The sequence below is a fragment of the Strongylocentrotus purpuratus genome, unplaced genomic scaffold, assembly GCF_000002235.5.
Source record: "Strongylocentrotus purpuratus isolate Spur 01 unplaced genomic scaffold, Spur_5.0 spur5_scaffold_3, whole genome shotgun sequence".
NCBI lineage: Eukaryota > Metazoa > Echinodermata > Echinoidea > Camarodonta > Strongylocentrotidae > Strongylocentrotus > Strongylocentrotus purpuratus.
Genome location: NW_022145609.1, coordinates 2,909,020 through 2,925,088, shown reverse-complemented (window position 1 = coordinate 2,925,088; position 16,069 = coordinate 2,909,020). Strand labels below are relative to the sequence as shown.

General features: G+C 35.4%; 1 protein-coding gene across 3 annotated transcripts in view; it reads left to right on the top strand.

Moving 5' to 3' along the window:
* The window catches only part of LOC100888500 (alpha-N-acetyl-neuraminyl-2,3-beta-galactosyl-1,3-N-acetyl-galactosaminide alpha-2,6-sialyltransferase-like), a 36,707-nt gene extending 24,089 nt beyond the window's left edge, over window positions 1-12,618 (top strand). For all 3 annotated transcript variants that reach the window (XM_030996180.1, XM_030996182.1, XM_011673135.2), the window contains 3 exons: window positions 3,260-3,678; window positions 5,644-5,751; window positions 11,398-12,618. In XM_030996180.1, coding sequence (XP_030852040.1) covers window positions 3,260-3,678; window positions 5,644-5,751; window positions 11,398-11,980 — 1,110 coding nt within the window. In that variant the 3' untranslated portion in view covers window positions 11,981-12,618. The remainder of the gene's footprint in view (window positions 1-3,259; window positions 3,679-5,643; window positions 5,752-11,397) is intronic.
* Window positions 12,619-16,069: the final 3,451 nt, after the last annotated feature.

Here is a 16,069-nt window from a genome sequence, read left to right as displayed (position 1 = left end):
GTTTAACGGAACTGCCGTGAAGCATCCAGCACGCGAAGTCGCCATTTTTAATCCATTTCAATATACACAAGAGCTATGGCGCAATACGCAAGAGAGAGGCGCAATGTATACATACATGTATACAAAAAAAATGCAGATGATAGCATCAGTGCGGGATGGCCAAGCGGTCTAAGGCGGTGATTTTAGTCACATCAACATTTGTACGCAAGAGATCAAATCCCGTCTTCGACAATTTTTTTTTTTTTTAATGTCAAAATCGGGGGTGCGGCCTATGTGGCGCTGCGGCCTTATCGCCGGCAAATACGGTATGGTAAAACTGGTCGCTCAAAGATTTTTACTTTTTTGAGGCACTTCTTGATCATTTTGAAGTGCACTTTTTTTTAGGGCTTCAATATTACACCATATCACAGACAGTGATAACACGTAGGGTCGTGTATCTCAGATTTAACATTGTTAAACGGTCCCTTTAAATGCTAATTTTATTGGAGGAGCTCTCGCCTTTGAATGTTTTTTTAAACAGATATATGGCGCCATACAAATGCTGTGAATCAAGTGAAGAGAGATGTGGAACAGAAAACCTGAATAATTCACCAGTGTTTTGAGAGCAGGGTGCTACAAGAATTTTTTTCACCACTTGCCCTGTCGGGCAAGTGGGTTTTCAATTTACTTGCCCAAACAATATTTCCACTTGCCCAAAACTTTAAAGCGAAAAAGGACTCGAGGTTAAAGCATTTATTATCTCGTAATGATAAGTTAGTGTTTTAGATAGCAAATTAATGCACATACATGTACAGTGTAACTGTACTGAATAATAACCTAATATGTCAAAGAAAATGGTCAACAAAGGATGGTTGAAGGTTTAAAAAACGCATTTTATTGATTCTCCATAAATAATCAGATTCACATTCATCTGATTTATATGAGCAGCGAGTTTTAAATAATATGTTCACAATCATTAACAGTCATTATGAATAAATATCAAACATTTGACTTTTTGTACTTACTAGAAAATCCCTGTTGTTTATTCCATTCCGATTCGCACGTGTTCATTTCCCTAGAATAATGACGTCATATTTGGCGTGATTCAACCAATCGGCAATCAGAGAATAGCAAAGGCCTGTCGGTGCGGCCTGCAGAGCTAGAGAGAGAGAGCGCGAATAAGCTCGCAGCTGGTACGATCGCGCTAGCTGTCTCTAGCTAGCTCACGGCCGGCCGTGCGTGGAGGCGGAGCGGCATTCATGGCTTGAAGTGTCACTGTTGCATGCGCGCTGAGCTAGCTGAGCTGGCTAGCTGTCTGTGAAGTTTTTTCGAAATCGGAACGATCGCTTTTTTGCTTCTGGATTTTGACGACGGGTAAGAAGTTGACGGGTGAATGGTAGAGTTCTTGGACACTAGGAAATTACTGTAAAAGTATCACTTGCCCGAATCGGGCAAGTGATAATTTGATTTACTTGCCCGACGGCTCAATTTGGTTGCCCCGGGACGTCGGGCAAGCGGGTTTGTCGCGCCCTGGAGAGTGAGCTTTTACACTGCAAAAACCAATGGATTTTCGATTTAAAAACACACACTCAATAGATGGTATTTTCGTCATGCTTATGTGCAGTTGCCTACCAACTTTCGACAAAACTCCAGAATGTGATAAAAACCAATGGTTTTTACTTGCAGTGTAAAATGCCCCTATACTTCTATAGTTAGCTTTGCATTTCCTTCTCATCTTCCTCCTTTTGATGTATTACATGTATTACATGTATGTGTAAATGACATTTCTAAGTGCTTTTAGCCAGTAAGCTCACTTTCTACTCAAAGATCCATGCCAGAAGCCTGGATTGATAACAGACATTGCTAGAGGCAGTATATACTGCAGAGTAATAAGCAATGATTGTAATTTAATCCATGTATTCATCGAAAGTGACTCCGGTACGTGACTTGCGCACATGCATGAGGTACAGAGCTTATGGAAGATACTCAGGATAGTGGTTGTTTCATTAGTTTAAGTTTATTTTCATGTATATCCATGAAGGTGTTTGGTAAGGACTGACGTGCTTCAGAAAGATGATGCCTTCTTGCGCAGCATAACATCCCACTAATGGTCTCAATTTTATACAGCACTTCACTTGATTAGATTTCAGATACATGCACATGACTTGTACATGCAGTTTACTTTTAATGTACAATGCAGGATACATGTGCATGTGCATGTAGTAGGCCTGTAGTGGAAAAATAAGAAATATGCTGGTCGATGTTCATTTTTTGTATTATTTTTTATATGTAACTGTACACTATTCATAAACTTATTCAGGTTCTAAGGGAAAATTTTCCCATAATTTTCATTATTGCTGTAGTCAAGCGTTAAACCGTTCGGTATCCGACCGCCCATGGCGGATTCCGTTTTCAATTGGACGGTTTTGTTTTCCCATTTTTTTTTTTATTTTTGATCTTTTTTTTAATCTTTTTTTTTAATAATTTTTTTTTTTTTTTTTTTTTTTTTTTTTTTTAATAATTTTTTTTTTTTAAGTTTCGAGTTATGCCCCTCCACCTAGCACTATGCCTGGCGATGTCTCCCAGCTCAGTAATCTGTGTGTTGACTCACCACTCGGAAACTAAAACAACACTCCAATTTGTCTGTCATCTTGGTTTGAAAGTATCTTTGTAATAGATCTCAATATGTAGTTTATAATAATAATTCATCCAATTTTTACACAAGGCGTACCACAAGGTTCTATCCTAGGTCCTCTACTGTTTTTAATTTACATTAATGATCTTACACATTCTTCTGAAAACGACATTTTTACTATTATGTGTGACAAGTTCACAAGCACAAATCGGCGCATTCCCGCTTTTTCACACGGACCTGGCTTGCTGCCGATCGGCAAAATTTTTTTTTTTTTTTTTTTTTTTTTTTTTTTTTTTTTTGGTTTTTTTTGGTTTTTTTTGGGTTTTTTTGTTAATTTTTTTTTTAATCGTTTAACCGAAAACCGTCCGGTTTTGACTGGCGGTTTAATGGAATTGGAGATATCCGTGATGTTACAGCATTAATTTTCATATTTTTAATCTCTCATACGACCTTTCATGATAGTTTTCATCACCTTACATTCCCTTACATGGCATGACATATTGATAACGATGAAGATGATGATGATTAGGACAAAGATGAGGATAAGGATGAGGATGATGATAATGATAATGATGGTGGCAATGCATTAAATAATGATGAATCATATTGCCTTAATTGTGTCCTTTTTAATTGTTTTCCTCACAGAAGCCCCTTCGTCATTGCAAGCAGTGTGCCCTCGTCACCAGCTCAGGGCATCTTAGTGGTAAAGGGATGGGCAAAACAATAGACAGTTCAGAGTGCATTATACGAATGAATGCAGCACCAACGCTAAATTACACAAAAGATGTAGGAAGTAGGACTACATTCCGTGTCATTGGACACAGAAACTTTCCACGTATGTTTGACACAGAAGCTGAGAGAAGACTCTATTTTGTGAACACAACGACAAAGTCGGAGGCAATCGTAGTACTTTGGCTGTACAGTGTGAATGTGAACAGGAATTTGGAGCTGATTTTGTCGAGGAAGTTTGCTCAGAAGTACAAGGATGTCTCGTTTTTTCTCACTAAACAAGAGATCATGAACAGGAATGTGGAGCTGTTTTATCAAGAATTGGGAACATCAAAGTAAGTCAAGTTTTAAGGACATCACACACTTTGTGAGTTGTGACCAAACTTCAATTTGAATACAGTTTGAGAGAAATTACAAGTGGAATTTTTTGTGTGGAAATATTTACATTTTACTTTGTTTCTGATGTATTTATGCTCATTTTGAATAGTAAGATGTATACCGTAGTGTGATCAACGTGCAAGTTTTTTAGACTGCCAGTTGGAAGGGAAATTTTTTTTTTTAAAAACAAAACATGTTAAGCGTCCTGATTTTTTGAAAAATAGGAAGGAGGAGGCACTTTTTTTTCTTTTTTTCTTTCAAAATGGCCGCTCGGTACATTTTCCCTGACAGTCAGGCTAATTTTCAAGATGGCCGCCGACATTTGTTTTTTGTAAATCAGAAATAGATCCATTTTAGCATTGTTTATCATGTTTTTTTCTTTAAAAAAAAAAAATTAAAAAAATAGGAGGCGGCCCCCGAAAAGGAAGCGGGCGGAGACGCTAAACATGTATATATTTTTTAATGGCCTAATGGGTGACCCCCAAAAAGTGACCTAACCCCCCCCCCCCTCCCCCCACTCCCTCCCAACGATACAAAATATTGATCAGTCAAATTTTCAAATTTTTGGACAAAAAAAAAATGTGCTCTTACCCCCCTGCAGCTATGAAGCATTTATTTCCCAATGCAATATTATGACCAAAACTAAATATATTGAAGTATAATGTAGATTGATTGATGATGTAGCGACTAGCCTCCTACTCGTATCGGCAGAGAGCATCTTTAATCCCATCGACTTTAGACAAGTTACATGTAGGGTGTCTGGTGAGAGCTATTTTAAGCTTTTCAAAGATGATGAGAAGACCATATGGATTGTCATTGTTCCGTCATTAATGCTTCATTTACTCTGACTTTGTACATGTGCATATTGAGATGTAAATGTTTCATAAATCTGATTTTGGATTAGTATCACCAACACAGTTTAATGTGTAATACAAGTACTTGTATTATTTTATTCATTTATTCATTTCTTGTAACACATTTACATGTTGGGTTAAGCTTGTTGAATATAACACAGCTTGTAATAGGGTGTTTTGTAGCCGTTTTTGTCAATTTTGAAATCAGCCAAAATCCATCATTTATTACTCTTGATTTTATAAATTCTAGTTTGAGAAAAGCTTAACTGGATCAAAAATATTATTGTCTAAAACATGTATTCGATCATTTTAAAGATGCAAGAAAATTAATAGCACTTATTCAAAGAGTACACATATTGTACAGCTGCCTCTGACTTTATCCCTTCCTACATGTATTGAATGCTTGATCCTCATAATATAAACTAAGGCCCTTTTTTTCTGAAATGAAGTATTGAATGAATTAAACATTCCATTTATGTACAGTAGCTCTTGCATTTAACATAATATTATCGGTCCAGTTTTTTTTTCTCTCTCTCTATCTCTGTTTGAATTCCAGGATGTTTTCTTGTTGTTTTAATAAACACTATTGAAGTATGTGGTGTGAAATATTCATGTAAATGTGCATTATAATCATGTCCAAGAATTTTGCTGTTATTTTATGGCTCATATTTAAACACAAATGAAATTTATACATGTGTATGTAGGACTGCTTATAAAATTTCCCTTCATTGCTATCCACATTATTCTCTCACTACAAAGTATACATTACATTATAACAACCGTTTTTTTGGCTACATAAACCTGCAAATGAAAATTTCTTAATCAATTTTTGTTTGAATTTGTGCTATGTTGTATTTTATCAAAAATTTATGAGATATGGATGTTCCGATAGCAAATTGGACATGTATAAAGTTGTCAATATACTGCCTTGGTGCTCCTCATAGCGGCTTCATATAAAGCAGGAAAAAGATTAAATTCTCTTCATTAATTTTCTTCATTACGGTGTCATTTGCAGGTAAATTGCGTCGTTCCAACTAAATATGATTTGATATGACGTTTTTATTACAGAAGTAAAGGTCGTTTGTGGATGTCTACTGGATGGGTAGCTATGCTGTTTGCACTGGAAGTTTGTGACTCTGTAGACGTCTATGGGATGATCTATGATGATTATTGCAAGTAGGTTATGTTCTCTTTTTACACTTTATATGATGTGGTATTCTAGAGTTTAATACTGGCCCTGCGTTTTTTAGTTGGGATTGAATTGATCTGATCGCATTAATTCAACAAAAGTATAACATTTGTTAACATTACAAATATTATATGAATGACTAACAGAACATTAAATATACCTGTTCTGAGCCACCAAAACGAAAGTCTGAGAGTGAGACACACACAAAATCAGTCAGTTAGTGTGCCAGAAAGTGCACCTAAAATGATCAGTTCGTGTCACCTAAACTGTCAACCCTGTTTAGTGCATGCTATGGGAATGATACATCAGCTGTCTTATATTCTCAGAACTCTAATGTACTGAAGTATACATTTACATGTGTCTTGCATTTGCCCAATCTTCCGCGCAGATACAAATCCTTCTCATGCATGTGTACGTTCATCCAATCAGACAAGGTGCATTTTATAGGATTCTGTAATCATCCTTCATACACCCGTATGTGTGGATATAGGGATAGCAAACAAGTGTGGGGAAATAAAAAAGGTACTCGGGATGCATGTTGACATGCCCTTTACTGTTCATGTATGCCTTAGCCTGTCTACAGTGGTGGAAGCTTACATGTAGGTTGTTTTTCCCCCAGAAATTGAAACAACTTGCATGTACCTCAGTTTGGAAGGTACAAGGGGATGTGAGTGTGTGATAGGGAGAGAGAGGGATGAGAGAGTGAGAGAGAGAAAGAGAAGGAGAGAGGGAGGGGGCTATAGTCTTGACTGGACTATATAGGAGCTTCCATTTTCATTAAAAAAGAAAAACAACTAAGATGCAGAGATTTGATTGATCCAAATCACTGAATCGCAAGTCCTCCAATCAATCACAAGTTTTCAGTCTCTTTAATATCCCTTACACTGTATGTACAACGTTGCGATTGATAACAACTCTTTGGACAGAATTTCTAGGACCTGTGAGCCTGACAGCGGCCCTTTTTAAAATGTCAAAATTACGGGGTCCTGGTGTGGAATATTAGGCCCTAGTATCCCGGGTGCCTGGGAGTGTGGAACCCCGGCTACAATGTTAATAACAATGAATTCAGTCTGAATTGCCTTGCATTCACATCATACATGTATGTGAGATGACAAATTATCCAGCTTGGTTGCCAACCTACATCAATCCATGCCAGTCACGTCCATCTGCTTAAAGATGGATAGAATAAGGTTGAGAAGAGAGTGCAGGCGTATCCTTACCGACAGTTCTGACAGTATCTTGGCTAATCCAATCTACAAATGTATTAGATCGTCTGTTTGGAGCAAGAAGGGCATTAAAGGTTGTGTAGAAGTAGACGAGTGAACGCCCTTCTGGCTCCAAACAGACGATATGATTGTCTGTCTTGTAGTTGGGCTTCGTCTATGATCAGTGTCTAGAGAACTTTGAATATTAAAGGTTAATTGTCTTGGTACATAATAGCCTTCTGGTTAGACAGTGAAACAGTGTTTGTGACTTTGTGTGATACATGTATATTATATTCAGCGATTCTTGCTCTTGCAGAAATGAGCAAATTGTCACCTGAGAGCCAGAAGGGCAATACAAGTTCCAAGTTTTTATTGTTCCACATTTACAAAAAATACAGACATACTCAAATTATACAATACATGTAGTATAATTGAGCACATCTCAATTATTCTCAATTCATGAAAGGCCATTAAAAAAATAAACATGTTTAGCGTCCCAGCCCGCTTCCTTTTGGGGGGCCGCCTCCTATTTTTTTTAATTTGTATTTATTTAGTATTTTTAAAGAAAAAAAACATGGAAAACATTCCTAAAATAGATCTTTTTCTGATTAAAAAAAAGAAAAGAAAAAAGGTTGGTGGCCATCTTGAAAAATAGCCCGATTGTCAGGGAAAATGTACTGATCGGCCATTTTGAGCATTTCACTTAACACAGCATACGCAATATATCACTGGCTGTCTGCATGAAGGGGTCAAGAGCTACAAAATATACAGTGTCATTGGCATAATTAACTGCCTTCTTGCGAGCAGTGGAGAACATGTACAGTACTGTAGTGTATCATTTTATGATTCAAAATTCAAATCAATGCTAGTGTAGACATATCTGGAGAAATGTTGAGCCTTCCTTGTTACTGAAAGAGGGTGTCGTGTTTGCCTGTTCCCTCATTTCAATGGTACATGTAAGAGGCATACATGTATGAGAAGAGCTTTCTATGATCTAACCTTTTAGCAATGATGAGGTGTGTGTGTAATAGATCAGATACATGTCCTGTTGAATTGTCAGGCATCATATCAGATGAGCTATCAGTTATGTTATGCAGTTAGACAGTATAATTCCTTAACCCTTAGACTTCTGAATGATCCTATTACATAAAGGCTAAATCATAAATTGTACACCCTTAAAAGGAGCCATTTGGTTCTCGCAGGCAGTGGTTTAATTTGATGTAAACATGTAGAACACAAAAAGACTTTTTCTCAAGAAAATCATGCGCACATGTTTCGTTGAAGGGAGTTGGTAACATTGTTCAGATGAGAGAAAATGGTGCTAAGATAGTGAGTTCAATACTAGATGTACAATTAAAGATAATCTGAAAGTTTTAGTGAAAACAGACCATTATTAACAATTGGGAAAAAGTGATCTGATCAATTCCTTAATTCTCCCAACTATATTATCACTATTTAATTACATGTTAGGTGAACGAAATCGTCACAAAGCAAAGAATTGCCTTTATAAACCATTCCAGACATTAAAAGTGTTGAAAGATTCTTAAAAGCCTGCCCATATCTTATTTTCATGGAAAAACGTTTGGGAAAATTTGAAAATGGTTTGGAGAATTTACTGTTTAGGGTGTTGCACAGTGATGCCTTCAAAGAAAACCATAAATATCTTGAAGGTTTGATAATTTGTTCAGGTTTTTTTACTTGTTAGTTAGAGGGCTAGTACAGTAGAAAGAATATATTAAGTACCATTTCATACAAAAATTACCCATTTTTTTCATCAACCTTCAACAATGTTTCCAAGTCACTTTCAAAGGAGCCGTTTGGTTCTCGCAGGCAGTGGTTTAATTTGACGTGCCTTTTTGATTTTATATGTAAACATGTAGAACTCAACAAGACTTTATATCAAGAAAATCATGCGGTTGTGTTCCGTTAAGTGGTCATTGAGATGGAGGCTGATAATTGCGTTGATCGATATCTAGCTAATTGCATGTCACTTGAAGTGTGCATAGTGTATTGTAAATACATTCAGATGGAGGCTGTAGAAGCAGGAAGGTGATCTGTTGGGCGCAAACGTAATTAAAGTTTAGGACAATTACAACTGTAATGACATGACACTAGAGTATAAAGGTTCAGCTGTTGGTGATATCAGCTATGCCTTTATACGACATGTAGGTCAATAGGCCCCGCCTACATTTATGGTGAAGATAATGGTTAGGCAAGCAAAAGGAGTAAATTGTAAGCTTCGACATGAGCTCAGACATGGTTAACACCCTTAAAATCTTCTGAAAAATGGAAAACCTTTAACTTGTACAGTTGTATTAAAGTTCTAGGCAAATTAGTGGATGGGGATGGGGTAAAAACTACCGTTAAGGTTCTGTTCAATATATTGACGTGCTCTTCATGAATTTACATCATTATATTTAACATGGAGAAGAAAAAAAAGAGTTCTGCAGTTTTATGACATGGTCAATATTTAAGCAAGTAAAGCAATAAAATGTCAAATTCTTCATTGGCAGCTTTAATTTTATAGCCATGAACTCATTACCGGTATACATGTACATGTACAATGTAGGTAACCATTCTTGCCAATCAAAAATCTATAATTTTGCTTTCTACTATTGGTTTGAATGATTCTTTGGACGAAGAATGATTTTTTCAATTATAGTACCTTCAAGATGATTCCCTTTGAGCTATACATGTGTACAGACCTGTATTCATGCATTCCTTCATGTTCCAATAGCCTGGCATGGCTGCATACTCCCATCATGTACATGTAGTATGTGACTACAATGATGATGGTTTGAAAGTTGAATACTGAAGATCAACATTCATTCATGTAGCTAGGTTATTAATATCCAAGGCTATCGATCTGAAGTTGATATGGGTTGGGAATGTCTGTATACATCTAGTACATGTACTGTACATAGTTTTTGTATGTGGCAAGGAGCCCTTGATAAATTAAGATGTAATATGATATCTGGCACAAATCCCATTTCTGTTTCAAAATGTTTTAAGACTGAATGTTTCATTAAACCCTTTGACTACTATTATTACATTTTTTGTATCAAATACCCTTAGAAATGTGTTCTGAGATTGATGGGGGTTGGGGGATCCTGTTCCACTTTCGCATAGATTACCTACCAGTAATAGATGGACTCATTTTAGTCCATACAATGAATCTTTGTTTTGACTTTTATTTCCATAGCAGTTACTTTTCAGGAAATAAAGCATAACTTACCTAGCTCATGTACACTAGACATCATTCCACCGCTGTAAAGCGTCTAATTTCATCTGCCCGTATAGATGCTATTGATACTGTCTTTACAATAACATTAAAGGAAACCGAACCTCAAGAGATTACTTTACTTATTCTGAGAGATGTATTATATTATTTCCCATTAATCTGCAAGATTTCCCACCAAAGTGTATGAGAGAGGAATAAAGCAAGAATAATTTACAGTTTCTCAACACGACATGAACATCGATCGCCATTTTCTTGATAAAGTGACGTACTATGCGAAGTCGTTTAGCAAGTTAATGTATTCAAATTTATGGATGCTTCCTTCCCAGATGTGTGTGGTGATGAAGCATTTCATTCACCTGCTATTATCCTTTGTACTACAATTGCCAGAACGCAAATTGCACAAATAAGTTGGTGCTCTTTTAGGGTGAAGATTTCTCATAAATGAAATAGATTTGTCAACTGCTATAGTGTAGTAAATACATGAATTTTGTTACAATTGTTTCCCTGTTATTTATTTTTCACCAAATATAATTTCTATCTTCTATATTATACATCAAAGGGCAGGAATACATCTCACTTTTCAGAATTCCTTCACTTATTCTTTGGGGTTAGGTTTCCTTTGATATATAGATGATGCATGCAAATGAGTTCATTTATTTTCATTATAAGATCTACCCAAACTCTAGTTTCGGCTACAGTATGCATCAACAAGAGACAAGATGCATCTTAAAAAGTGGATAATCGACAAAACCAAATCAAATCATACATAATTTGTTATGTAACAAAACTACTAGATCCTTTTAATTAGATGTTAACAAAATTAATGTAAAGATTGTTTTGGACAAAAAATTCCAAGTTTAAAAGGCTTACTTTAGTTCACTCACATAGATAAACACACTTACACATGTACCTCTATACTCGTTTACACTTGGTGCTATGCAAAATCTCCTTGTTATATTAAAGCGCACTTACCTCTACGTGTACATGCCATGCGGTGCAATGCATGCTTAAAAAGTGTTGGATAGTACTGGAACTATTGCACGTTTTTTCGTTATAAAAACATGGGATATATGTAGTCTCAGTTAATGAATCACACATGACTGCGTTTGACCAATCATTCGATTAGGATCTAGGTGTGAGTTGTATAAAATTGAAAATAAAACTTGTCTATTTTCCCTCTATGACAGAGAGCATCCCAACGACCAAACCTACTACCACTACTTTGATAAACTTCAGACGGAGTGCAAGTACTACGAGAAGAGCGAGAGGCGACTGACGTCTGGTCACAAGTTCATGACGGAGAAGGTGGCCTTTGGCCGATGGGCGTCCATGTATGACATCCGCTTCCACACACCGACGTGGGAGAACCACAAGTACAATCCCAAGGTCCAGAAAGAGACCGTCTTCCAGAAGGCTTATATGCAGTACAAAGAGAGGATGAATAACAGATCAAATGAGGATAAAGTGAATAGTTCTCTGGTGGTGCGTAAACCTGAGAACAACCAGAGAACTAAGACCAAAGAGGAGGTGAACAATGTACCCCTAGATACCAAGGGTGTCAGGACAGGTGATGAGAAACAAGGCGCAGAGGAGGGCATGGCGATATCAGATCATAAAGGTGCTTTAGAAGACGGTATTAAAGATGTTAAAGAAGAGGGAGTAGTGGTGGAGGAGGAGGAGGAGGAGGAGGGAGCTGAAGGAGATGAGAGGGTGAGAGAACTCGATGCTGATTTGATAGAGGAGCATGTTCCTGAGGACCCTGCCGCATAGGATTCTGTCTGTCTGCTAGTTTAACATCCCTCTGCATTGGACATCCTGCAGTTATATGCACAATGACCTTCTGATCGAACCACCCCTTTTTATCAATGCTGCAACAACCTGGTGCCATACTGATCGTCTAATATTACAAACATCCTGGTGTTAGGGATTATTTATGAATGGGTAGAAAGCTGAAAACAAATAATGGAGATACACATTTAGCAGTTAAAATAACAATCAGATTATAAATTGAACCTCACCTGTCATGGATACAAATAGGTCTTTAATGTGCATTTCCTTAAAAGATTATTGAGTTTTCTCAGCACAGTATTTAAAGGGATTCATTCTTTGAGTAGAAGTACCAGGTAATGAAAATCCCTCCATTCGTAGCCATGCAGTTTTCAATATTTAAGCCGAGTCAATTTTGGTTCAAACTTCAGTTTAACTTCTATAGAATGATACTGAAATTGTGTAACTACAATAAGAATAAGATTACTCCGAGATTGGGGAAAATGGAAGGATCTATCCTTTTATTTAGTGTACGGATGTGCTTTTTACATGCATATAAACTTTTGGGGCTGGCCATATACATCATTGAAGTAACTATATATAGCGATATACATTTTGCTATTGTACTAAAGGTGTATGTTTATCTACTTGAGTTTCTAACCTAATGCAATCACAGAGGAATTCAAGTGTTTCTGATACACACAATTTATTGCATAGGAAATCTTCCTGAAGTTGGAAGGCACCTCTCCTTATCAGTTAAGTGTGCTGTATGAAACTTGTGTCATATGACCAATTTTCTTTATTTATTTAGTATCAGAAGAACAAATGGGGCTTTCCTAATTGATTGTTTAGTATTAAGATGAAAGAGAGAAACCAAAGCTGTGAGTAGGGCTTATCACAAAGTCCTGTACTTGTTGAAGTTCAAACACCATTAATTGCTTGTGTCAATATGATTTAGCTTCATGACAATATGTAGAGGTTTTGATAAGAGCCTAAGAGCTTCAGGTGTGCTGCTATGGTTGAATGTATTTTGTTAGACACTATCCTATTGTCTTACAGATTAACAATGAATAGCCATTTGATTCCCTTCATACTGATGATATGTAATCATGAACAAACGGTTAACAAACCAAAACAAACCAAACAAAAGAATACCAAAAATAGAAGAGAGAGAGAGGGAGAGAAGGCATGTAATTCTTGGATATTATTTATTTTGTAGTGTCCAAACATTACATAGGTGCTCACAAACACATTGAGTATTTAAGTAAAATGTATGTACACATCAAAAGATACATGCATGCAATAACCATTTAATATCTTTATTACTTGAATCTGGTGCTGGAGAGGAAAAATTACAAATATTCACAATCTTAATCTGTGTGCATGTTTACATACCGCAGACTTGCTGATGAGCATTTAGTTATTTTTCTTGACTATTTCTCATATAATTTATTACATTTGGAAAAAGGATGTAATGCTCTGGCAGTCATCACTAAGCAGCCAATTTGTATTAAATATGAGCTGAATTGCTTAAACATTAATCTGGATTACCTACCTGCTTTCTGTATTAAAGACTCCTCATTGGATTGCCACTGCCAATATAAAGTGGTGGTAGTTTTTGAATGACTACAGAATTTCTTTGCCTCTGCATAATCACTCATTTGACAGAATTGCTACATGTGCATTTTTGCTGAATTATCGATTTCCAGTTTCTATTAGCTCCATGTCTCCATGACAACCCTTTTAACACCAGTGTAGAAGTAGATTAATATTTCACTTGAAACAATAAGGTAGGATAAATACAAAGTGGCACAGCGACATTATATGCGTGGCATTATAATTGAATATTTGTTTGGAACATGTGACTGGAGTGTCATATTTTAGTTACATACTTTGATAAACATCAACAGGACAGAACATTCAATGTGTTCCTTCACACATTCAAATTTATTATGATATGCTGGAAATGTAGCCTAAAATGGACAAATATTTGTTCATCCAACCTGACAGTATTATAAAGTTTTGTTTATGGTTTATTTTCAAATGTAACTGCATGCAGTGTTTCAGTGACAATCAAGTATATTTTCATCACACTTAAATAATGTTCCTCGAACATGTGTGCCCAATGATTCTCATAGAAGTACATGTACGTTCTTGATACAGAGGGATTGTATTATGTGGAAATTGTCTTCTGACATACCATAATTGTTAAAATAGAACTCTTTAGATTCAAAATTTCAAACATTTATGAAGTACAAATTGTACCAGGCATCAAACAGCATAGACCAATGTGCATGTACATGTTCCCATGTATAATTTGTTCATGGTTTATATACAATGCGATGTAAAAACAATTTGATATAGGAACAAATTAATGAAATTGCAATCAAAACTTATTTATTTCATCTCTTGCCTTTGATACTAAAATAAAAAGTTACCAAATTGATGAATATTATAAATTATGTAAACAAAAATTGTTGATTAGCTTTATCTCTTTGATTGGACTTGTGATACACCGGTATTAATGATAAATATTTTGAATTATGTAAACAAAAACTATTAATTTGCTTTATCTCTTTGATTGGACTTGTGATACACCAGTATTAATGATAAATATTTTAAATTATGTAGGCAAAAACAATTCCTTTGCTTTATCTCTTTGATTGGAAATTCGATACACTAATGATAAATATTTTAAATTATGTAATAAAAAACTGTTGAATTGCTTTATCTCTTTGATTGGACTTGTGATACACCAGTATTAATGAAAAATATTTTAAATTATGTAATAAAAAACTGATAATTTGCTTTATCTCTTTGATTGGACATGAGATACCCCAGTATTAATGATAAATATTTTAAATTATGTAATCAAAAACTGATAATTTGCTTTATCTCTTTGATTGGACATGAGATACACCAGTATTAATGATAAATATTTTAAATTATGTAAATGAAAACTATTAATTTGCTTTATCTCTTTGATTGGACTTGTGATACACCAGTATTAATGATAAATATTTAAATTATGTAAAATTAATCAAAAGCTATTAATTTGCTTTATCTGTTTCATTGGACTTGTGATATACCAGTATCAATGCTTGTTCCTGATAGCTAAAAATATTCCTTCTCTTTTTTTTTTTTTTACAGCAAGACTTGTTTTGTATTGACATAAAGCTGAATAGGGAACAGGGTTACTCATACTACTCAGATATCCATGAAGTTTACATCATGTTCAAGATAAACCAAAGGTTATAGATGTGTGTATCATTAGGCTGCATAATGCATATAGTCCATTTTAAAGAGAAGGTTGAGTTCTGGGAAGAGGTGAAAAATAATTTGTGAGCGTTGTCATTGTTATTATGCAAGTGTGGAAGAACATCAGATAAAACATGTTCCCTGAAAAGCATGGCTCTTCAAATGCCTTCACATTCTAAATATGGCTTGTAACAGCATAAAAATTGGGACAGATTTTTATGCCACATGTTCATGTAGTCCCATATATATCTTTCTGTGTACAGTGCTTGTAACTTAACCAAGACTGGGCCAATTTTTTTATCATTTGGATGATTCCAGAACCTTGCAGTACACACCAATACTTCATGCTAGATGATCAACCTTTTCTGATCGATTCCACACCGCTTCTTACAATATGCAATCGCATGACCAGAACTCAACTTTATCTTTAAATGAATTTGTTATACATACATTTTGTATATTGCTCTGCATTATTATAGAAAATATTAATGTCTTTGGTTATGTGTATTATAAAAAATTGTTGTATTACATAACACAATTTGTGTTAGTAATAAAAATGAAAACATCTATGTATATTTCATGTAGACATTGCCAATGTTAATGTTTGTGCTTTATCATAACAGTGCTATAATTTGACTTCACCCCGCCAAGTAGTATTGGTGCATGTAAATCTTAGGATACATTTATACATTCTCTGTAAACATATAATCAGTAAATTTGTTTATGATCATGTTCAGTTGTGTAGTCCATAATCCCATATTTCATTTCTGTATAGAAAGAACAGACCAAACCAAAAATAAAAATATTTGAGACACAATTATTTCATTTTCAATG